This window comes from Strongylocentrotus purpuratus, unplaced genomic scaffold (assembly GCF_000002235.5).
Source record: "Strongylocentrotus purpuratus isolate Spur 01 unplaced genomic scaffold, Spur_5.0 spur5_scaffold_19, whole genome shotgun sequence".
NCBI classification, from domain to species: domain Eukaryota; kingdom Metazoa; phylum Echinodermata; class Echinoidea; order Camarodonta; family Strongylocentrotidae; genus Strongylocentrotus; species Strongylocentrotus purpuratus.
The window spans coordinates 8,607,731-8,633,237 of record NW_022145604.1 but is presented as its reverse complement, the minus strand read 5'-3'; the positions used below and the strand labels follow the sequence as shown (position 1 = coordinate 8,633,237).

Below are 25,507 nucleotides of genomic sequence, written 5' to 3'. Positions count from 1 at the left end.
GAAAATTATATTGTATATAACAGAACATATATGTTCTTCATTACGTTGTATGTTTCGTTAATCTCTCCTCTTTCTCTGTCTCAACAGTTAAACTCTCTATTATCTCCCCCACCCATACTTTCTCTCTCTCTCTCTTTCTCAGTTTAAATTTTGACTTGGCGCACTTACTCTTAAGAATATGAGGAATAATGTCAATTTAAGCTTTAGAGGAATACAGTATGGAAGGAACTTCCTTGACGGTCGATTTCGTGTCAAATGTTAGGGGCGCAGACATACAGTTCCCCCATCATACCTTAAGCAGACTAGCGACAACCAAGAACTTCGCAAAGGTAACACATTGATGAATTTCGAGCTTTTATTTTAAAAGCAATACTCGCTTCTCTCATATGTTACGAGATACAAGAAAACAAAAAGTTAGGCACGCCACCCTTCAATACATGTCAGTATACAAATAAATCCACGGTTATTATGAACAAACCTTAAAAGAGAGGTAACAAAGATGATTGCATGTACATGCATTACAAACAAGAAAAATCCCCTAGCTTACTGTAAAACCAGCAATGTCTGTGACACAAAACTTTTGTGCAGTGCAAATAACAGCCTCAAAGTGTCACTATATTTCCAATAACCTCAATTAAATTATGGCCAAAAATATACTTTGCATTAAAAAAATTGTTATATAATAAGAATATTAATCTACATCTGCACAGTTCAACTCGAGTTGATGCAGTTAATAATGATTGAGCATCCCATTCGGCTTTTCATATTTCATAAGTCATTCGTAAAGTCATGCGTAACTTTACAAACAGCTTTATGAAACACCCCCACAGATTTCATTAATTTGCGGCATAAAAATAATTATGCAAAATAATTGTGTTGTTACACTTTTATGAAAGACTTTTTGGATTTTGCCAAATTTGATTTAAAGGGACTTGGTAACATTGTTCAGATGAGAGATAGTGGTGCTAAGGTAGTGACTTCAATGCTAGATGTACAATTACAGATAATTTGAAAGTTTGAGTGAAAACGGACCATTATTCATGGTACAAATTGGGAAAAACTGATCTGATCGATTCCTTAATTCTCCCAACTATATTATTACAATTTAATTACATTTTAGGTGAATGGAAATCGTCACAAAGCAATAAAATGGCTCTACATTCCATTCCAGACATAATAAGTGTTGACGGATTCTTTATAGCCTGTTTTATGTCTTTTTTTTCATGGAAAAACGGTTGGGAAAATTCAAAATTGTTTGGGAGAATTTACTGTTAATCAATAGAGGGTGTCATACATCGACTCCGTCAAGGAAAACTATAGATATCTTCGTGGTTTGAGAATTTTCTCAGGATTTTTTGCATGTCAGAGGGTTAGAACAGTAGAAGGAATATAGTAAGTAACATTTTATACAAAAATTAAGCATTTTTTCATCAACCTTCAACAATGTTACCAAGTCACTTTAACTTGAAACTTTAACTTTAACCGAAAGAATTAAACATTATATAAATTTATCTGGAAAGATATGGATAGAGTTACCAGAAACCAAATGATTCAAGATTATGATTAAGGTGGGGTAAGAATGGTTGATGTTTAAAGTTATATTTATGCACTTAAAGTGACATGGATAAGAAGAATTCTAAGAGCAGATAATGTACACTGGTGTAATGTTTTTGTGACCATAGCTAACACTCCTGACCTGTTATATGTTGTGAGTGGTTCCCAAAAACTGTGTAATATATTTCATCCTGATCAAAATAAGAATTGTTTTATTTATGTTTTAATAGCTTGGAGTAAGTGTGTGCTTCTCATGTACCACAAAATGAATATGATCTAATGACAAATATGTTGTGGTTTAATGATAGAGTTAAAATTGGCGGCGAGTGTATTTGTTATAATCATTGGGCAAAGAAAGATGCAAGGTCCGTTAGTGATATCATGAATGATTCAAGGGAATTCCACCTTTCCCTCAACAGGTTTAGGGACAGATTTAATGTTCGAACAAGTTTATTGAATACGGTGGAGTAGTGAATGCAGTTAAAAAAGGTAGGCTCTTGGAGAATATATCTACTAAATTTACTCAACCCTTCAAACCTTTCCATTTCAATTTTTGTTTTTAAAGATAAGAAATGGTCGAGGAATATTTATGATATGCTTGTTTCTGTTTAAAAAGTCATAAGAAAATTTACTGAAAAATGGAACAATATGTTGAACATTCGATACATTCAAGACGATTGGTCGGTAGTGTATAATATCCCGTATAAATGTACCACAGATACAAAAATTAAGGTGGTTTCAGTTTAGGCTCATCCACAGAATGTTAGGCGTTAATTCTTTCCTTATTAAAGTAATAAAGTCGATTCAGGTCTCTGCTCCTTCTGTAGTCTTGAAGAAGAAGAGACATTAATTCACTTGTTCTGTGTATGTCCGATAATCATATTGTTTAGAAACAAAGTAGCTCAATGGTTGAGGGAGCTTTCAAGTACCCATATTCAAATTGATGAGGATTTGTGTTTATTTGGAGTCAGATCTCTCAAATTTAGTGCTTTGAACACTATCATTCTAATTTCTCGTTTTCATATCTACAGAATGAAAATGAATAATAAACATCCAAATTTAGGAGAGGTTGAGAGGTATTTTTTTTATCAAGAGAGATTCATCTTTATAAAAAAAAACTATCAGTGTGATAACTTTGATTAGAATTGGGAATTGTATTTTGATTTCTTTTATGCAGTAGGCTTTACCTCTGCTTCTCTAAATTTTGTATAACTTGAAATTTGTATATTTTCTGTGTAAAACCGATGTATTGACATTGCAAATTGATGTGAAACTAATTAAAGTTCTGTTTTCCCTTCTGGAAAAAAAAAGAAGAAACAAAAACAACTTTGTTAAACTTATGCTTTTAAAACCCAATGTGTAATAATAATCACTCATCTTAAATACAATGCTACATTAATCCACTAAAAATTATACTCATCAGAAAACGTAAGTAAGTGCCTTGAATAAACATGGACTTGTTAGAAAAACAGAAGTCGACATAATACACATCTCAAAACTAATTAAATGATACATGTTGCATTGTAAATTGATTTATATGTTTATAAACAGAATATTGATATACACCAAGAAAGTTTAATAAATACAATACAATACATGTATGTTTATAAGCCCCTAAATGTAAATAAAAATATCGTAACACTAATATTTCCTTATAAATTTAATTTATATATGCAGCACAATTTCCCTATAAATGTTCGAATAATCATGACAACTTGCCTTCAGCAAATTGATTTTTGGAAGATTACAAGCCTATCCTTGAAACATCACCATCAATTGGTTTTATTTATTATGATTTCATGTCCTTTAGAACGCTCACTTTATCATAGACGATTTTTGCTGCTACAGCATCTTCAACAGCCAATCCTAGAAGACAAAATCAAGATAAGAGCAGGGTCGGTTAGATCTTAGAAAATTATTTTGTCAAGGCCAGCAAGGGATTGGATTCAACTGGTTCCAACGTTTTAACTGGGGATGCAAAGATCGGCCTACCCTTGGTTTTAGGACACCATCAAAATCAGTCGGTTTCATTTGTTATGGTTTGTTATTGTTATGGTTTTCGTTCAATTGGGGGGGGGGGGGTGGGTTTCCTCCAAAAGACACACACACATTAACAAAAAATGAGGGGGGGGGGCTTTGACACCCCCCCCCCCCCCCCCCCTGCGTACGCGCCTGACAGCAAGTAATGTTAAAGCAGTCAATATTCACCTTGAGATTTGAAGACCGTAAGCTCATCTCTTTTGGCTTCCTTGGTCCCATTAATCACCTCTCCAATCTCTGCAAACACCGTCACCTTCAAGATAATTAGTGAATAAAGAATGACACTTTCAATTTGTAGCTTAGCAAAGCACAGTAGTGGCACGTTATGATGCGTTAGGAATGTCAAAGGCATAACGGTTGGTGATATTGGTGAATTTAAACTTGTAATTTCAACAATATACAATGCCACTTTCCGTACGTTGGCATGATCTCGATAGTAAATGTACACTTTACATGTATTTCTACCACCATGCCACAAATGACGATTTTTTCCCAGGTAGTAATACAAACCTAATCGGAGTTTTAATTAAGGACCTATGTTGAGGAAACCTGGAAGACCTCATCTTACCTATACAGACCTACTCAAGAAGGACACGGGACTTGAACTGTCAGAGATAAAAGCAGCCATGCTGGACAGGAATGTGTGGAAGGCCATCACAGCTCGGGCAGTTGACATAAGCATGTTGTCAGTTTATGATGCTACCATCCAGAATAATTTCCTACCACGGAAGTGAAGGTGTCGGGAAAGGTGATTGCACAGCATGTAAGCATTAATGGTACACTCACAGAAAGCCTCACAGGAGTGTTATACATAACAATAAATCTAGCCCAACCTCACCCAAGGTTTGTCTGCTTCACCCACACAACAATGGTGATTCACAGTCTCTTTATTTGACTAGACCTGGGCCCTGTTTCATACAACTGTTATCAGTAACAAATGCTAAATTTATATGACGAATTCGCTGTCAGCCAATCAAATATCAGGATTTCAGTAGCTTATAACAGTTATTCGGAAAATGCTTTGTGTATACTTTGAGTGTTTCGTAACACATTTTAACCCCCGTAAAAGTGGATAATTTGATTCAACTACATGTAGTATCAAAGTAATTTGGGTTAATAGCGATGGGCAAATCTAAACTCAAACTACTGAAGTAGGCCTACTGATGGGTCTAACATCTAAAATTCTAGTTTTGGGGGCTCTTGGAGAAGCAGAAAGATCTTAAGCAAATAGAAAATACAAATTAAAAAATAGTATTTACTATCACTACGACTTTCAAGATATACCAAGTGACCTCATTTAGACTATACTTGTTGCAAGATTCTTGGTAAGTGGGATATAATGCTAATTACCTTGGAATGGACGATGTCCCCAGAATTTTGATATGCCCCTGGAGTGTTATCTGCGTAGATTACAGCCTTCTTCATCACTTCAACGCCCAACTCCTGAGCCCATGGTTGGCAGGCCCCAACACCTAACACACAGTGTGATGATCAAAGAGAACTGGAATCCTCAAAATACTGTACTCAGGTCATATAGCAGCGTTTAGGAATGATTGATCCTCGTACCATAAGTTCAAACTGTGTCCTATATCACTGGGCCGGTATTCAATTCGAAAATTAAAGGCATTGTTTAACAATGTTAAATCTGAGATGCACGGCCCTACGTGTTATCAGTGTTTGTGATATGGTGCAATATTGAAGCCCTAAAAAATTGCGCTTCAAAATGATCAAAAAGTGCCTCCAAAAGTAAACATCTTTGAGTGACCGGTTTTTCCATACTCGTTTTCCCCAATAGACTGTAGTGTTCAAAATTTGTAATTCCAATAAAAAATATCTTGATAATCAGACATGCTATCGGCTTGTAAAAATCATGGGGTTCCTGAAAGACCTAAATGTTTATCATTATCATTGCAGCATGAGTTAAATCCAGGATTTTGTTTCAGAATTTGAGACAAAGTTACTTGATCCCTTTAAGTTTGAAATAAGAGTATTTTAGGCTTAGTCTTCTGCTTAGATAAAATACTAATGCTAATTTTGTGAAGGCCTTGATATGCAGGCGTATGTTTTTTTAAAATCTTTATATACAACTCACTCCCAGATCCTAACCAAATGATTTGTCATGCGCGGTCACGTGTGATTCATTTACTGAGATTATAAGTTGATGACGTGGACCCTAATCAAATGATTGATTGAGAGCGTACACGTGCCCAGGCATTTATTTTGCCTGACACATAATTTTGATATCGACCGGTCATTAGTAAAATCATGTTTTAAAACATAATCTTATAAAACAAATAATACCCATAATTTTGTTCAGACATTAGTAAAATTACCTAGGATAAGTAAGAAATTTACGAAGTATATGGCTCAGCTAAGAAGTTTACTTATATCGTATTCAAATCTCATTTTAGGCCTGCGACAAAATCTAAGTAAATACTTAATGATAAGCATTGTGACGTCACACGGTCAAAGCAAAAGTAACGCGCAATTAATTAGTCGCAATAAATGCGGGTGCGCAGGTTATGATACTGCATGAGAAAAACAAACGCCTACCAAACAAAGCCTCCAAATAATTGGCTTAATATAAGTCTGGTAGAGAGCTGTCTTAAATTTAGGGTAAAATACTTAGCCAAAAGTTTGAATTTAATACCAAAATTGGCTAAGTATTTTATATGAGCCAACTACTTAGTAAAAAGCTTAAGTTGTGTACTGAAGTATTAAATTGAATACGGGCTGCTTAAATAATAGCCCATACGACATGCACAATTTGATGTGGCCACCAATTACAGAGAATTGTGCCTCCGGCACCACCTTAAGTCTTTGAGGTATGAAAAACCAACAAAAAATGTGAAGTTCCTTCTCATGCTTGAAATGGGTCAATAACACACACCGATGGCTACTGATATTGAATAAGTGTCAGAAAATTTGCTTGCTCGCTTTGCTCACTTGCAATTACACCATAATTGTTATCCGTCACCAGATACCATCATATATGACTTGAAAGACACTGTCAATAATCAAATAAGAAACAAACAAAAACTAATGGCAAAGGAGAGATGTTCTTTTTAGATTCCGTTGCATCCCAGAAGTCCACGTTGTACTGCAAAATAGAAAAGCAAGATACTTACAATTTATGTGAGCACCCGGTTTCAGCCAGCTAGACTCCAATACAGGAGTTTTAGAAGAAGTGCATGTGACAATAACATCTGCACCAGTAACTGCCTCTTGAGCTGTTTCACAAGCTTTTACATCAAACTTCTGGGCAAAAGCCTGGCACTTCTCAGAGGATCTTGTCCAAACTCGTACCTGCATCAAAGAGATCAACGTGATGCAGTTTACAGCTTTGTGTCTGAAGAATTATTTATTGATCAAATGATGTCACAGGATCGTGCTTGATTCTTCACACATAAAATGAACATGTGTGGGTGAACGAATAGCAAATGGGAATAATTAAATGAAGCTAAACACAAAAAAAGCCCCTATAAAGAGTGATTATTCATTCTAAATGGTTTTTGGATAAGAAAAAATTCGCAGCTAGATGGCCAAATTGCAGATTATTTTACAATCATAATATATCAAATGGATACATAAATATCAATAATGCATTGATATCCGTGAAAATGCATCATCTTTTGACAAATGACATAATCAAGGGCATAAATAAAGGTTTATCATATAATAAAGATGTTTGAATTGTAGTAGGCCTATACATGTAGGCCTACGTGCATCTTTATCATGTTAAATATCAGGATATCAGGCATGGCAACAGGTTTTGACAAATTCCAGCAAATAAGCACTTTCAGTACCGGTACTTTGTTTATCTTCTGTGCTGTATGTGTCATTTATAACATCAATATGAAGCGCTAATGTAGAGGTTTGTGGTCTTGTGGATAAGTCTCTGGACTATGAACTACAAGGTACGGGTTTGAATTCCTACCGCAGCATTAAAATCCTTTAGAAAGATATTAATCTACATTTGCCAGACTTGACCGACGTGAGGTAAATAGGTACCTGCCTACATGGTAAGATTTATTCCTTGAATATACAAAGCGATATGGTTTTCGGAGGTAGAGCAAGGGTCACAAATATCCAAAGTCCTTAGACAGTGCATAGAGATTTTATAACACAAGGTGATTTGCACTTTACAAGAATGGAATATGATAAATATTATAGGATTTCCCGGCCAAATTCGCGAGTTTGTCATTCGAATTCATTTACTTTGCAGTTAAGTTAGCGCAGATCAGCTTTGCCATGCCAATTATCATTCAATTTTCCCGATTTTGTATTTAATTTAGGATATTGGTCGAAGGATTTCATAGATCTGTCATTCAATTTAAAAACTGATCAACTAGCATTCAAATTAATCGTCACTTGTCGAGGCGTCATTTTTATCATTCAAATTAACACCTGTCATTCGTATTCGAATTATGTTTATTCAAGTTAGGAATGTTACGGGGAATTAAATACATGATTTGCCATTGTTGTCTGTTCTGTTATTCAATTTATTCATTTTGAGGACAAAGCATTTGTTTGTAGGCAGACATTAGTTAAAGAAGGGGCGAAATCAAGGGATATGGCATCTCTGAACGGACATGTTCATATACCCCGGAAAAGTGGGGATACAAAAACACCTACCCCAGTCACAATATTGTACCCTTCCTCTATAATGAAATTGTATTAAATTTATGATGAAACACAAGACAAACAGCTTCTTTACATGTAAATTTACACAAGTATTGAGACCATCAAGTCCGTAGATGTAAGTCTTTTTTTTAACAATCAAACTTAAAGGCTGATGAATATTTGATAAATCTAAAAGTATGTAAAGAGTATAAATGCAAGAAAAGAAAATAGGATGAAATACACATGAAAAAACGATCTTGAAAGAAAAAGAATGAGCTATAAAAAGTGTTTAATAAACGAGAAATGTATATTGACCATTAATTTTAGGGCACAAAGTGCTAATTTGAATGCTACAAATGAATTCGAATGCTAGAAGTACACCGTCGCGATGTCAGAAAATCGTGTTGCGCTAAATCGAATGACCAAATAGCGAAAGAAGCACTTTGTTCATTAATTGGAATGAAACATACATAGATTCTAACGAAAACTTCATAGATTTGAAATCTAGAAAAAGGAATATAAACCCGAGATATACCCGACAGCACTAAAACCGTCGAATTTGAACTCAAGACAAATGAATTTGAATGGCAAACTCGCGAATTTGGCCGGAAAATCCTATATTATTATCATCATGACATTTTATTTTGCCATAGCAGTATTTTTGATGGCATAATGCATCGTCTATGTGGATGAGACTTGATACAGACCTCCCTAATTGTCGCCATATGCTTCAAGGCATGAAGGTGAGACACGGCCTGGGACCCTGCTCCAAGAATTGCTAACGTCTGCCAGCCATCCTTCGCCAGGTACTGGATGGAAAATGGAATTTATATTACACGTTCAATTTATTGATGATATTATCAACTTAATGTCTATTAAGTTGATGATTGTCATAACAAAATTACAATAAGAACAATATAAATATTAATCATCATTATAATAACTATTATAACAATAATAAAAAGAAGAAGAAGAATGAGGAGAAGAAAGAGAAGTAGAAGAATGATACTACTACTACTATTACTTATAACAATAATAATATCATAGATTTATGGCACTAAACAAAAATAATCATAGACATTTAAATACAAAATGACAACATTACACAAAATAAAAACAACTAGGACACAATAGACTAAGGAGAAAAGACACAAATAATTTATTTTAAACCTCCGGAAAATCTTTTGTTTTAATCTAATAAGATATAATAACATTTCCGTTTTGTGTATATTTTTTGGGGGGTGGGGTAGGCAGATAGATAATTTCACTAAACTCACAGGCACACATGGAAAGTGCAGACACATGAGTATAAAGTGCTAAAAAGATAATTTATTGCCTGGAGGATGAAACCATAACACATTTTCAAAAATGATTGAATGACAACTAAACCCTTCGGATATAGGGATGAACACATTGCGAATACCATATTGAGTGAAAGATATCGCTGTCTTCAACATGGTTAATTGATTCCTGCTGAGTTTAATATCAGATATAATTTCTTACCTTTGTAGCTACGGCTGATGCTGCGGCGGTTCTCATAGCAGTAATGTGCTCTGCATCCATTACCTAGTAAATGAACAGGAAGGCATGTAGCTTAGCAAAAAGACCCGCCCAGAACACGAAATGCATAATGATGGACAATTATTACTTTCATAAGGAATAGAGGTAGAACCACGTTCTCAGGACGTGGAGCTGTTAAACAACTCTGTGACCTTGATTATGACAGATAACACCAAAAATGATAATGTATTGTAAAATGTATTGAGACTTGCTAATTTTGCATGAAATATGAATAAAAAGAATCAACCAATTAAAATGTGATTTAGATATGTCCAGAAAGGACTTTTAATTCCTGAATCGCACCAACAATTATGGACGCATCTTTTGTGCCAATTCATTTCACTCAGCTACCTAATAGGATTATGCCATTCAGTTTACAATTCCTGGTCCTAACTGTAAGGGCTGAGATTAGGACTACATGTAGGGTTAGGTTTACCGTAATTCTAGCCCCCTTAACCAATTATGGCACATACAATACTGAAGTAATTTTATCAGGGTAGGTCCAATGGTACATATAGCCAATGGACCGATAGTGCATACAGGGGAGGAGCAACAGAAATCCAGATGACCAGCTGCATATGGAACCGATGGTTCATAGGACAAATGGTGACTGTTACCAGTGGTACATTGAGCCAATTAATGGTGCATATGCCCAATGGTGCATGGGACAAATACTGGGTAGCCATACGAATGGAGGGTCTATCGTAGGGGTGTGTATCAGTAGTTTCTTATTAAATACATGCATGTATAAGAAGACATTAGGCAAGGTCTTTAGAACTCATTGTTGTTATGATTTATCAGTAGAACTGACAACAGGCATTACAAACATATGGCTGAAGAAAGAGAGAAACACAGAAAACAATTTATCACAATATTCCCCCCTTTTCTTTTCCATGCTCGAAAGGAATAGGCCATGTTCATAGCTAGTTGAGGGATATAGTTATGTCACAGGAGGTTTTTCCCGATTGGTCAGTCACTTCACAGAACTCCAAACAGTTCCCTCCCATGGAAATTAAAAATGGGAAGAAACTGTTTGGATCTCCATAATATGACCTATGACCCTGCATAATTATGTATGTATGTGCTATGTAAAATTCGCTCTCTCGTAATGCACTCTGGACATGTTTCATGTCGAGGAGCAAGGAATCATTATCAAAGTCGTAACTTACGGCTTTGGATTCTCCGGTCCGGGCATCATGCAGAATGATCGTTCCGACATGTAAGGGGAGGTTGTGCTCAGGATTGTCTACGTAACGATTGATAATCTTTGTTACAATGACATTACCAACAGGACTGAAAGCAGACATGACCGACACAACCCTGAAGAAACAAAAAAAAAGCAAAGCAAAGACTGAAAACAAAAAAATAAGTAAAGGTTGTTGAAATTTGCACATGCAAAATAAATAAATATGTGAAGCATTCGATCTCACCCTTAAAAGACTGGTTTTGAATTCTGTGGCACGTTAAGAAAACAACTTTACAGTAATAGACTGCGGTGAAGATAAAAAACACTACATCAATTTTCATGAAAACTGTTCAATTTTGGTCAAAAATGGAACAATTCGATGTCAATTTCTTCCATCGTCTTTTTGTTATATATCTTATTTTTAAATTCTAATCTCTCTTCATTTTATCGATCAGTGCCGCACTGCATGACGCGACGATTTAAAGTCTACCTATATTCTGACATTTGCGTACAGATACTGAACATTTTAACTGTGAACTTACGTACAGTTAAAAACTTCAAATTGGTTAATAGAAACGTGATTTCAATTAAGCCATTGAATTCCCAGTCACTTAGAAGCGCGTCGGTAGCTTAGTCGGCCATGATGTGAAATAAAGGTTTTAGCCAACTCGCACTTTACTGGCACGTGACACATGACGTCATATGTAAACAACACTGTCTAAAAGCTCTTGTATAGTAAATATAGCAGTCATTAAATTTTAAACAGCGAATGTTTAACAAAATTCCTTTCGTTTCGAGCAACACTGTTTGCAATTTGTTCAACTGTTGTTTAAGATAGTGTACAACTGTAAGTGAACATCACTTTTTTAAGCAGCGTTTTTACTGTGTACTATGCAATATAAAGCATCTCTTTTTATTTCTATCCCTTTTTCCCGTTACAATTCTTTAGGGGTTCTAGGACAATTACCCCTTGGGCAATCACCCCCACCCCCGGAAAATTGCCCACGGAAAACTACCCCCAAAGGAAAATTATCCCCTGGAATTTTGCCCCCGGAGAATCACCTCCTGAGGACAACTACCCCCCAAGGACTATTACCCCCGACGACAATTACCCCCCCCCCCGAGGACAACTACCCCCGAGGACAATTACCCCCTAGGACAATTACCCCCCGAGGAAATTACCCCCTAGGACATTTACCCCCCGAGGACAATTACCCCCCGAGGACAACTACCCCCGAGGACAATCACCCCCGGAGGACAACTACCCCCCCCCCCCCGAGGACAATTACCCCCCGAGGACATTTACCCCCCATCGACACTAGTTGTCCTTGGGGGGTAATTGTCCTCGGGGGTAGTTGTCCGGGGGGTTATTTTCCGGGGGGTAATTGTCCTTGGGGGGTTATTGTCCTCGGGAAGTAATTCTCTGGGGGGTAATTTTCCGGGGGGGGGGGGGAATCGTCCTACGGGGGTAGTTTTCCGGGGGTGATTGCTCATCGCCTCAGCGATAAAGTTGAACCGATCGGGTCTACGTCCTGAGTTGACCCGTAATTTTGAGGGGTGCTGAAAATTAGGTATTAATTTGCCTGTGTGCAATAATGAAAGGGTAAATACTTTGTATTTCTTTATATTTTTATTCTACATACATACAGTTTTTCCATTTTTATCAAGTTGTTTTTTCATCGGATTTGGTCTTTACGGATTTAAAATTTAACTCTATTACATTTCAAAAATGGTTTACTCCATGCGTCTTACCCATTATGCTCTTCAATGTCCATTCTGGTTTTCTGTGGATATATTCCTCCTCCCCCTCCTTCTTCGTTCCTTTTAGAAAAATTCCCAAGACCTTGTTCCACGGCGGGTATGAGCTCATTGTACGTCAGGTTTTCGACGACTTCGGCGGGGCTGATCAAACATGGTTGGGATGATGCATGGGCCATCTTGTACGTAACCTGGAATTCAGAATGTAAGATAAACGAATATTTGATGCATATGAATTATTTATGTGTAGAGGGGGAATTGAAAGAAGAAAAAAGTCCAATGTGATTTAAAATCTTTTATTGGTTTTTGTGTACCATAAATTATAACTAAATAATTATCGTATAATTTCCTTACTCTGATGTAACTGTTTAAAGAAGCCTGTGACATTAAGTGGTTAATTGTGATTCATGAGCATTGTCGCTTGTATTGTACATGTACTTGTATCCACTTCCCCCATATATTTTTTTGTTTTAGTCATGTGTTTTATTTTTAATTTTTGCTCATTATGTCTATTGTTTTATTTCTCATTTATTCTTTTGTTCTGGAATCAAGTTACTTTGAGAAACATATCAAAGCAATTTGATATCAATTCATATCTCCCACTTATTTATTTATTTATCTTTATTCAGCTACAAAATCACGGATAACATCATAGATATATATTTATAACAAGCATCTCGTGTTCAGATGAGATCAAATTATTTATCTGTATTTACTTGAAAGCAGATTCTAGATGCATTTCCTGCAAATCATCAATTATCTTTATCCACTTAGTAGTATTTACATTTGTTGTTTTAGTTTTATTTTCATCAACTTCTAGTCTGTATTTTGACATAAACAAAACATATTTGCTTATTATTTTTGTTGCTACATTTTTATTAAATTTATTTACAATAATCACTTTATAAATTGCAAATAAAGCATAATGAAGCAGTCAATTAATATATGTTGCATTTCCGTTTGCGTCATGAAAACCATAAACAACACAAATGGGTGAGAATTTAAAATTTCTACAGAAGGAGATACATAGAAATCATTTAATAAAGTTCCAAAATGGATAAATCTGTTCGCATTAAATAAATACATATATTAAATTGTCTATATCGATTCTGATGTGCGATTGGTCGAAATGCTGTCACATGACCATCGCAACAAGGATGAGAAGCGTTATACTTTCCAACATGACTTAAATTACGTCATACCTCTGAATATAACGCTGTTATATCCCGAGGTATGACGTAATTTACGTAATACCTCAAGCTCACACTACAAGTTCAATGCACTGTATGCACACGTACACAGCAGCTTCGCACATATCTACACGCATTAAAGGGAACCAAAACCTTCATACTAAGTTACTTTTATTGTATAGTTTAAAATATTTGAATAAAATCAGCAAAAATTTGAACAAAATCGGGCAAGGAATAAGGAAGTTAGAGCTTTTTGAAATTACTAGTCACTAGAGGGCGATATTTAATTTGACATCATCTGTGGACAACTCTCCATGCCTTTTGTACATCAAATTTCATGTTTTTCCTTCTTTCTTGTGATTGAGATAATCTACTTCCCTGAAAGCAAGGTATGGAATGCAAAATGGTATTCTACTTCACATGTTATGAAGTCGGATCAAGAACACAAATAAATCTGAAGAAAACAAAAGAATTGTGAAATTTTATGCAGCGCAAAATATGAAAGTGCAACAAACAAAAATTCGCTTCGCTTGGTGAGTAAGAATTGACCTTAATAATTGAAGAAAAAGATTCTCTTTCTACTGAAAAAGTCATCAATGTAGATGATAATGTGCTGAAAGCTTACACTACAGTGAACACAAAGGATTTACAATTTTAGAAACAATTATAGCAACTGAACTGAGTAAGTTTCAGTCTTCGAATTTATGCAGAGGTTTGTAGATCGAATGGTCAATTATAAAGTAAGCGGTCCACTCCGTGATAACAATGCGATATGGATTGCAGAGACATTTCAGAAAAGTGAGTGATTTCAGTCTTGATATTGTAAATGACCCACAGTTCAAAGAACTTGTTTCACGCCGTTCTCATAAAAATAAAGAAGGAAGGAAAAGGGTATGTTGATCACAAAGATCCCGTTACAAAGGATGATTTTTTGAAAATCAAGTCATCAACAGCAACGGATGTAAATACTCCCCGCGGGCTTCAGAACAAAGTATTCATAGACATTATGATGCATTTTTGCAATCGTGGGAAAGAAAACTTACGCAGTTTTTCCAAAACAGATTTTGTAGTCGTGACTGATTAAAAAAATAAGAGATATATGTACCTTGCCAGTGACAAACTGAAAAAAAAAATCATCGAGGAGAATCTCTCGATGACTTGCGCAGTCAACAAGGAAGGATTTACGAAAATCATAATTTACGTTGAATCATTTCTTAAGCACTTTTCTCATCTTAATCCAGCATGCAGTGACTTTTTTTAGCGTTAAAAGACGAGCCTGGAAAGCAATGAGCAAGTGTGGTACTGCAATTCTCTCGCCGGAAAGAACACTTTGGGTTAAAAAATGAAGAAAATATCTCTTGAAGCACATGACATCAAAAGTCTACACAAAGCATTGCCTACGCGCAACATCTTTTCATGTCCTAGACGCAAGTGGATTCGAAGCCAGACACATAATGTTCTTATCCGGACACAAGTCCGAAAGTAGCATCAAGCACTAGACCTACTCCTATGTCGATGAAGCTAAAAAAAGACGCATGAGCAGATGCCTTTCATCAATGAGTGATGAAATAGCTGGCCCATCTACAGCACCATCCACTTCTGCTAGCATTCATCCGACTAGTAATAGTATTACTACTAGTCCAGGACCAGGACCAAGTACTAGTACTAGCACTGCAGCTCTCGTGTCGGTACAACACACAGAAGAAACTGCATCGTCACAAAGCTCATAATCTCAGTCATCACCACAAATAAATGTTGTTTCTAACAAGCTAGCCTTATTATTTTTATAATTGTAATGTCAACTTTTAAAATTAATCTGATTTTGACTACTTGTACATAGTCTAGTCCCTAGAACTTAGATACTAGACAGACATATTAGGAATAACTGGATTTTCCAGTATTTTCGTGTTACAATCAAACTTTTACTGCGGAGTTGGAATTTCCGTGTTTAGTTGAGCTTGTTTCTGTTTAGAAATACTGTACAGTTGGATTTCATCACAAATTTGCGGATTTCTTAACATCTGACACTGCCAATGGAATCAAGAAGGCATTCTAAGATTAGACCTGTCTACAGCACCATAATTATGGTAATGATTTCACAACAAATTTGCGGATTTCTTAACATTTGACACTGCCACTTGAATCAAGAAAGCATTCTACAATCAGGCCTAGACTAGATCTATAATAAAACTAAAAATGGTGAGTCGGCACAATAATATTCTGATATTACTTTTATTTTTTCTATTTATCTTATTTTGTATCTGATATAGGGCATCATAATATAACAAATATTGACTTTTTCTTTCGGGAACAATATGATATTTTAATTTCCCTTGGGGTGTTATATTTTTGTCTCGGAATACTATATTTTTCCTCAGCGCTACGCGCTTCGGAAAAATATAATGTCTCTCGACACAAATATAACTCCCCTCAAGGATCTCAAATGTTATATTGCCCCTCTAGGCAGTCAATATCTCTATAGTATTATGGTACCAGGTTTGTTACAATACTAACACAAATCTTTTTCTTTGATTCTCCATTTGAATCAATTAAGAGGTGTTGGTAAAATATTATACATATAATTAAAGTTGAATTGTATCAAGTAATTAACACGAACATATTTCAATGTAGGTAACCACAGAGAATCCCATATCATAGGAAAAAAATTATGTAACATTTAGTTCCCAAAATATACTGGCCTGGATGGTTTTTTAATCAATTTTACGACTTCCGTATGAAAAAAATTCACAGTAATACAGTGTATTGATATTCTAAAACTATTCAAATTCAGTCAAATAAGAATATGTCATTGATATACGTTTGTAATCTTTAAAATCATCAACTTTTTGTTCTCCATATTTTATCATTTGCCTCCATCTATGCTGTATTACGGTTCGTATTTTGACATATTCACTTTACCATAATACCATCTACCATCATACTAAATTAGTTTATCTTTCAATTCTTTGACTATCAAAAATCTATTTCCTTTCACTGTATATCCCCTAAAAAAATATATGACTTTATCAAATTTGTATACCCAATTGTTTTTCTTTAAATTTGATATCACGATTTAACCAAATCATTTCTTTCGTGACACTTTCATAGGTGGATTGTATATTTTGTACATAATATACTTGCTTTACTGTAAACCACGTATAAAGTAAATCACAATAGAAATCAGGTATTTTTCCTCTATGAGAAGTCACATATTTTGGTAAACATTTACAATTCAAAATGATATAATCCTTCCCATTTGTTCATTCCAATACTTGTCAATTTCCCCTTTTTCATGGAGTTCTTTAAAACTCAGGAAGCTAAACAACTTTTTTTAATTCTTAACGACATACATTGTGTACAAATGTCAACCATATTCATGCCTCCATTTTGAAGAGTATTTACTATGTTTTCCTTTATTCACTTTCGCTCTATTACCCCATTAAAAAAATCATAAAATAACATTTCGTACGCTTTTAACCATTCTTACAGGGCACGATAAAATTTGAGCTGTATGAATCAATTTCGAAATCACAAGACCTTTTCAAATAAGTGCTTTCCCATTTAATGTCAAATTTCTCCGTTTCCTAGAACTTAAAAGCTATTGTATTTTAATGAATCTTTCTTGCGACCAATTCATATTCATACTCAAAGATTTATTCTTACTAAAGTATATACCCAGAGATTTAAAAAAAGTATCACACCAACTTATATTCTTTATTGTCTCTGAGGGAGAAGTTTTACCCAACCATATGGCTTTAGTTTTATTCGTATTTTAATGTATTCCTGGTACCCTTTCAAAGTTTTCAATCACATTCATTACCTTCCTTCTAGATTTAACGTCTTTTACAACAAACTTCATATCGTCAGCCAGTTGAGTTACTTTAATTTCTGTATTGTGTTTTCCGATAGTATTATTCTATTATATTACTTAAAACTTCGTTCATCTCTACCTTTAACAATAAAGCAATAACGCATTTCCTTTGTAAATAACTGATATGTCCTTTCTCAAAAAGCCTCATTCAAATTATGAAGAACTAGGTCAGTTATTTCTGACCAAAATTCTTTTAAGAATTCTACGCTTAAACGGTCGAACCCTGGAGCTTTATTAGGTTTCATTTCATACTTGTTATCGCTTCAGTAATCTCTTTCACTAGGGACGTTTAGATATGCACGTCGACATAGTGGACTGCTATGTGTGACGTCCTTTTAAAGCACTCTGACTTCCTTTTAAGTTACTGCCAGTGCTTTAAAAGAACGTCACACGTAGCAGTCCACTATGTCGACGTGCACATTTAAAAGTCCATATTGTAACGAGCCCTTCGCACCCAGAAGAGTAAAAATCCACCGGTCAGACAGTTCAAAGAAGAAACACAATTTTGCTACCAGGTCCTTCCGGCTGGTAGGAAGTTTCAACCAATCAGGTGCAAGTTGCAAAGTGATTGACCAAGCACAAGCCAATAACATTTAAAAAATACTCTTACAAATATTAGTAATCCAAAATCTAGACCATTACGTCTATGGGGGGAATTATTATAAATATAGCTAGATGGTCAATTCCAATTCAGAAGCTGTTGCAATTCGAAAAATAAACTATTTGTTTGAGTAATACACGAAGTATTACGAGTTGTTCGTTATAATACTAAATTCATACATTTTATACCGGTCATGGTGGCTCAGTGGTTACAGCGTCCGCCTCATGAACGGAAGGTCGTGGGTTCGAACCCCGGCCGAGTCATACCAAAGACTTATAACTAGGCTATAATAGCAATGGGACCTTCTGCCTTCTAGCTAGGCGCTAGGCATATTAGATTGGAGAAGGATAGTAATAGTAATAACATGTTTATGCAGGGCCCGCTGGAAGAGCAGTTTCATAACTGAAGTGGCTACCCTGGGTAAATGAAACGTTATTATTATTATTATTATTATTATTATTATTATTCAGCTATCGGTGAATACATCGTAGGTTTTGTAAAGGACAACTTGATAGTCCTGGGGAGTGTTTCACAAAGACTAAGTTATGCATTATGATTGAGTTATGATACATGTAGACAGGTCTGCATGTAGAAAGTATTTTGATGTGCTCAAAATATGTTGGGTAGAATATTATCGCTTTAATTAATGAAGTGTGTACTGTGTGGTTGTGGTAATATCACATAGGTGATTCCGAAAGTGGTACTTGTGAAAGTATTAAACTGATTGTTTTTTTGGAGAAAAAAAACGTTATTAATTATGAATACTATAGGTACACCATGCATTAAGAAATATTGTCATGAATATAAAGTAAATATACTGTAAGCAGCTGGTTAAATGTTTTGCAGATGCTGACCTAAAATGTTTATTGGTATATTCCCATTCTTACTTGGCTCAGTTTTGACTTTAGCTGGAGACTTAACAATAGAGAGAAAGAAGTTAAAGGTAATACAAAGTTTTGGGAAATTTCGAAAATTGGGTGGATAGTGATTCTTTACAATTTTGATATATTTGGATGCCCATGTGGATGTATTATAAGCACTAGAAAACTTAGGCCCTAAAACACTTCTACTTTTGAGAAAAATGGAATATAAAAATTGACCGGTGCTCCCGGTAAATGTTGATAAATTTCAAATAGCGCCTACGACCGTACAATGGTAGCTGCATCCATGAAAATCTCAGAATGTTTAGTTGCGATATATAATTTCCAAACGGGGATAGCTAATCGGTCGATTTTAGTCAAGAAACATTGTTTTATAGCTTAATTAACATCATGACCTTGAGAGGGAGCTATACAACATAAAGAGTGTATTACATACAATTTCATAACTTTAGACTCGATTTCAACCGCAACAACGATCACTGAATAATGTAGGATCGCATATGCTTCCAATATGTTCATTTGAACCAAATTCATGACCCAATACCAACACTCTGTATTACCTTTAAAGAATGCCGACCATTCAAAATTCAATTCACGTATAAGCTGCTATTCTAACCTTTGCGATGTAAATTCTCACAGAAAGCTGACCACGTAGACACTCTTTCGAAAATGTAAACGTTGACCGAAGAAGAACAATCCATCAATATCTAACCGTAATTCGTGCAATCAAAATGGCGTCTGGTTGTCTACCGTCGAACTTCAAACTAATGTACCTTTTGCCTTTGGTAGGCTTATACATAGTGATTCTTTACAATTTTTATATATTTGGATGCCCATGTGGATGTATTATAAGCACTAGAAAACTTAGGCCCTAAAACACTTCTACTTTTGAGAAAAATGGAATATAAAAATTTGCCGGTGCTCCCGGTAAATGTTGATAAATTTCAAATAGCGCCTACGACCGTACAATGGTAGCTGCATCCATGAAAATCTCAGAATATTTAGGTGTGATATATAATTTCCAAACGGGGATAGCCAATCGGTCGATTTTAGTCAAGAAACATTGTTTTATAGCTTAATTAACATCATGACCTTGAGAGGGAGCTATACAACATAAAGAGTGTATTACATACAATTTCATAACTTTAGACTCGATTTCAACCGCAACAACGATCACTGAATAATGTAGGATCGCATATGCTTCCAATATGTTCATTTGAACCAAATTCATGACCCAATACCAACACTCTGTATTACCTTTAAAGAATGCCGACCATTCAAAATTCAATTCACGTATATAAGCTGCTATTCTGACCTTTGCGATGTAAATTCTCACAGAAAGCTGACCACGTAGACACTCTTTCGAAAATGTAAACGTTGACCGAAGAAGAACAATCCATCAATATCTAACCGTAATTCGTGCAATCAAAATGGCGTCTGGTTGTCTACCGTCGAACTTCAAACTAATGTACTTTTTGCCTTTGGTAGGCTTATACATTTACAAATTCAATAGCATCTGACATGCATGCATGCACACATTGCAGTAGAGCAGTATAGCCAGTAGACAAGATTCTTGTCGAATTTATCGCTTTTATCCCTCCCTACCGTCGAACTTCATACTACTGTGCCCTTTGCCTTTTGCCCATTGCGTTTTTACAAAAAGAGAAGAAAAAAATATGACAAGAATAATAGGCACTTGATGGCCCGAATTCACAAAGCAAGGTTTGAGCTCAGACCAAGGTTTGAGCTCAAACCTCCTTTTGTTTCGCCAAACCTCCTTTTGTTATTTATAAACCAGGTTTGTAAATAACAAAAGGAGGTTTGGCGAAACAAAAGGAGGTTTGAGGTCAAACCTTGGTCTGAGCTCAAACCTTGCTTTGTGAATTCGGGCCTATGCGTTTGGTAAAGTATGCATATACAAATTCAATAGCATCTGACATGCATGCATGCACACATTGCAGTAGAGCAGTATAGCCAGTAGACAAGATTCTTGTCGAATTTATCGCTTTTATCCCTCCCTACCGTCGAACTTCATACTACTGTGCCCTTTGCCTTTTGCCCATTGCGTTTTTACAAAAAGAGAAGAAAAAAATATGACAAGAATAATAGGCACTTGATGGCCCGAATTCACAAAGCAAGGTTTGAGCTCAGAACAAGGTTTGAGCTCAAACCTCCTTTTGTTTCGCCAAACCTCCTTTTGTTATTTATAAACCAGGTTTGTAAATAACAAAAGGAGGTTTGGCGAAACAAAAGGAGGTTTGAGGTCAAACCTTGGTCTGAGCTCAAACCTTGCTTTGTGAATTCGGGCCTATGCGTTTGGTAAAGTATGCATATACAAATTCAATAGCATCTGACATGCATGCATGCACACATTGCAGAAGAGCAGTTTAGCCAGTAGACAAGATTCTTGTCGAATTTATCGCTTTAATCCCTGCCTATAGCGGCCGGACACAGATGACCCGACACAGCAACATATATACATGCGTATCTTTCCCGCTCCATCGACGAGATCACTTCACCCAACAACCCCCCCCCCCCCTCCTCCTCTCTCTCTCTCTCTCTTACTCCCACCCTTTTTCTCGCATGCTCTTACCCCTCTCTCTCCTCTTTTTCGTCCCCTGTTTCATTTGTTTCATTTTCTTTCTTTTTGTGTTTTCTTTGTTTTCTTTGTTTTCTTTTCTTTTCCTTTTTTTCTTCCTCTCCTTTCTTTTTTTTTCTCTTTCTTTCTTCTCTTCTCCTTTCTTTCTTTTCCTTTCCTTTGTTTTCTTCTTTTTCTTTCCCTCTCTTTTTTCCCTCCCCCTTTTCTCATTTTCCCGACGGCAGGCAATTTTACTGACAATATCCTGATAAGTTGGGTGGCTCTTATCCCCCCCACCCCCCCCCCCCCCACTCCCCTCTAGCGACGCCCCTGAGTATAGCAAGCAAAAAGAGAAGACAAAATTGACACGATTGATAGGCACCAGTGCACTTCATAAATACCAGTCTGCCTGTCATAATGCTGTGCGTTCTGTAGTTCTATCCCGTATTGATTATTGTAATGGGCTTCTCTCTCCCATTCCCTCGACTAAATTGGATCGTGTGCAACGGCTACAAAATTAGGCAGCCCGATTGCTTTTTCAGATTTCTAGGGTCAATCCATCTCAGCCCGACACTCTTGAGATCATTCACTGGCTTCTAGCTTTGAAACAAAGAATAATTGTTAAATTACTCTTGTTTGTCTTCAAAATACTCAATAATCAAGCTCAACAATATTTAGGCACCTGTTTGAATTTATATACACCTGCCAGGGCATTGGGGACAGCCAGTGGTCCTCCGTCTCACATAGTATTCAATTACCCGCACATTAGCCGGTGAAAGGACATTTACTGTATCTGCTTCAAAATACTGGAATGATCTACCATTTATAATTAGGTAGTCTCCATTACCTTCAGAAAGGCCTGTTTGTAGTTGTAAGATTGTTTTTCTTATTTAATTGTGACTGTCTGTGAGGCGAAACGCTGAATAATAACAACGACTCAGGTTTTTACGGGAATGTCAGTTTATTCTAGAGTCATAACCATCAAGGGGAATGCAACTCTGTCTTTGACGAACGAATCTTTTATCTTTACTCCTTTCACTGCTTTATTCCGTTCTTCTTCCCTTCACTCCGTGAAAACTGTACATGATAAAGCATAACAGGAATGCATAATAAGTACGTGTTCATGAATATAAGTTTCACAACATTAAAGCAACTATAGCATTCTACTAAATCAAAAGCATTGTCTGAATTATAACTCCTTTTCATGTTTGCTTGTAAATCTTATATAAGTCAGACACTGTCTTGACAAATCTATCTGAACTTTATGTAGAATGTCACAGCTAACACACAATTAAACTTATATCATCTCTATCATGTCTAAACCAGATTTAACACGGTTTCAACTAAAAATGTGACCATATTTAACGAACTTGAATGACTTTATCATAGTCAAGGAACACAATAACAAAGTCATGACCTTGACCAGTCATTCACACAAATATGCTCACATTCCTCATCCATTTTCATCATAGAATGTCTTCTTCTGCATCAAACCTCTAACTTTACTATTTCTTTCAACTTTAAGCAAAACCAAAACATCAATTATAGATGTAATGACATATTGAATGTTCTATAGATATCTCTGGTAAGGTAATTGTACTATCCTATGTGTGGGTACACAGTATAAACATGTTATACATTTGTCATACAAATTACTGCTGCTCTGTGTAAGTTTCATACAATGTAAACATCTTAAAAACTACCTTTTTTACATTCATTTTCATAATGCTCAAATATGTGGTTTAACTTACCTCTGTGCCTCCATAATACTGTAGAAACAGCTCTCAGGAACAAAGGATGCTCCAGAAAACCACAGATTTTCCTCACAAAACAGAAATCATGTTGCAAACATGATCATTTCAAATCAGCCAACAACAGGTGGCGCCAAACAAGTTTCTGACCTTCAAACTAGAAAAACTTCAAATAAGAACTGTCAAAGTAATCTTTGACCAAACGCCCTCTGTTGTTCTATTATTGCAATGTCAAGCTAAATCAATAAATACTAAATAAAATGACTTTAACTAGCAAATACAAAATTACAACTTTCACATTAATGTATTTAATAAATACATTAAATATGAAAAACAATCTTATGTAATTTTCATTTTCAATCACTGTATTAAAGCGCTTTAGGCCTTATGGGAAAAGCGTGGTAAGTAATAATGATAAGAGGCTTTCATTGGGACCCTGGTTCATAATACATGTACCAAGTGACAAGGTAGAACTTTTGATATAAGCTACTGAAATTATTGCATTTGATTGGCTGTGAACAAATTTGTTTCAACTGTTTGACACTTGTTATTGATAATAAGTTTATCGAAAACTGGGCCCAAAGGACTGTTTTAGCATTAGATCATTAGACCATCTAACTCACTGACAAAAATATTTTCAATCTGACCGTAGCCGTCGGGTTAAGCCCACAGAGCGCCTGAAAACAGAAACCCAAAGTCAGCTTGTTTTCACCCCATCTAGCACAACATTTAAGTATGGAGTAGCATGACTGGACATTACAGAACACAATAAACTGACAACAATTTCCGTCTTGATGAGGAGTCAGACGGGCCCTAAGAACTGGGGTCAAATGTTTCCCTTAGGTCCCATGTACCAAGTTTTGTCAGAATGGAGAGCTCAGTGGTTGTACATTACAAAAATATATCAACTGACAAAATTGTGTATCAGGAAGGAGGTATACCACTGCTCTAAAAAAGATGACACCAAAGTGCCTTTAAAACAATCTTTGCTGCCCAAACATGGTCTGCATGTAGATTTACATTCTGACCTTAAAGGTAATACAAAGTTTTGGTATGGGGTCATGAATTTGAACATATTGGAAGCATAGGTGATCCTACAATATTCAGTGATCGTTGTCTTGGTTGAAATCGAATCTAAAGTGATGAAATTGTAAATAATAAACTCTTTATGTTGTTTAGCGCCCTCTCAAGGCTTAGCAATACAACAATGTTCTCTGAATAAAATCGACCAATTTGCTATTACCGTTTGGAATATATATATCACAACTACATATTCTGAGATTTTCATGGTGGCAGCTACCATCGTATGGTCGTAGGCGCTATTTGAAATTTAACCAAATTTACCGGGAGCACCGGTAAATTTGTATATTCAATTTTTCTCGAAAGCAGAAGTGTTTTAGGGGCTTAATTTTTCAGTGCTTATAATACATTCAAAGGGGCATCCAGATATATAAAAATTGTAAAGAATCACTATCCAGCCAATTTTCAAAATTTACCAAAACTTTGTAATACTTTTAATAACCCAATTCAATTCAAATCAGTTTGAGTTTACACAGTGCAATCTTGTGTATTGTGACTTTTTTGAGGTGCAATTTGTAATCATTTCATTACAAGTGAAAAAATATTGCATTCTCAACAATAGCACAAAATTGAGAAGATAATGACAATACTACCATTTAAACTCTGCACCAGTTTTACAAGATATAAGAAAGGTAGTCTGTATATAAAAATTTGTCCGCTCCGCGTTTTCCAAAGCCGTTTTGTCTGCGGCGGAGTTTTTTTTTTTTTTTTGCCGTTTACTCGTCATAAAGAGGCTTTATGCCCATTCACACGCATACATTAAGTGAGATTTGGATCGCGATTCTATTCTCACTTTTATTTTGCCACCGTTCATACTCTGCGAAAAATCTAACG

The 25,507-nt window shown here is 35.7% G+C and overlaps 1 protein-coding gene and 1 long non-coding RNA gene across 5 annotated transcripts; both read right to left on the bottom strand.

The window, feature by feature from the left end:
• Positions 1 to 1,513: 1,513 nt before the first annotated feature.
• On the bottom strand, positions 1,514 to 20,907 carry LOC115926012 (ketimine reductase mu-crystallin-like). Of its 4 annotated transcripts, none has more exons than XM_030990219.1 (10): positions 20,737 to 20,907; positions 19,825 to 20,037; positions 12,716 to 12,912; positions 10,947 to 11,097; positions 9,721 to 9,783; positions 8,925 to 9,026; positions 6,723 to 6,900; positions 4,945 to 5,066; positions 3,763 to 3,847; positions 1,514 to 3,420 (listed from the first exon to the last, which is right to left on the bottom strand). In XM_030990219.1, exons 3-10 carry the CDS (start codon positions 12,898 to 12,900, stop codon positions 3,344 to 3,346), a joined length of 963 nt encoding a protein of 320 aa, XP_030846079.1. In that variant the 5' UTR covers positions 12,901 to 12,912; positions 19,825 to 20,037; positions 20,737 to 20,907; the 3' UTR covers positions 1,514 to 3,343. The 4 variants fall into 4 exon arrangements, with proteins under 4 accessions (XP_030846079.1, XP_030846078.1, XP_030846080.1 ...); XM_030990218.1 differs by having other exon boundaries at positions 19,881 to 20,037; XM_030990220.1 differs by lacking the exon at positions 19,825 to 20,037 and having other exon boundaries at positions 20,522 to 20,907.
• A 1,877-nt stretch (positions 20,908 to 22,784) lies between these two features.
• LOC115925909 lies at positions 22,785 to 23,891 on the bottom strand. The gene is made up of 2 exons (XR_004064849.1): positions 23,594 to 23,891; positions 22,785 to 22,919 (listed from the first exon to the last, which is right to left on the bottom strand). It is a non-coding gene; the product is annotated as an uncharacterized LOC115925909 (long non-coding RNA).
• Positions 23,892 to 25,507: the final 1,616 nt, after the last annotated feature.

Bases quoted from the DNA above. Each gene is read 5' to 3' on its own strand.
- LOC115926012 (XM_030990220.1), bottom strand. From the start codon at position 12,900: ATGGCCCATGCATCATCCCAACCATGTTTGATCAGCCCCGCCGAAGTC. The intron at 6,901-8,924 runs GTCTGTATCAAG...TCTTTGATGCAG, and splicing joins ATATGGCGACAATTAGGGAG to GTACGAGTTTGGACAAGATC. The intron at 3,848-4,944 runs GTAATTAGCATT...ATTATCTTGAAG, and splicing joins GGGACATCGTCCATTCCAAG to GTGACGGTGTTTGCAGAGAT.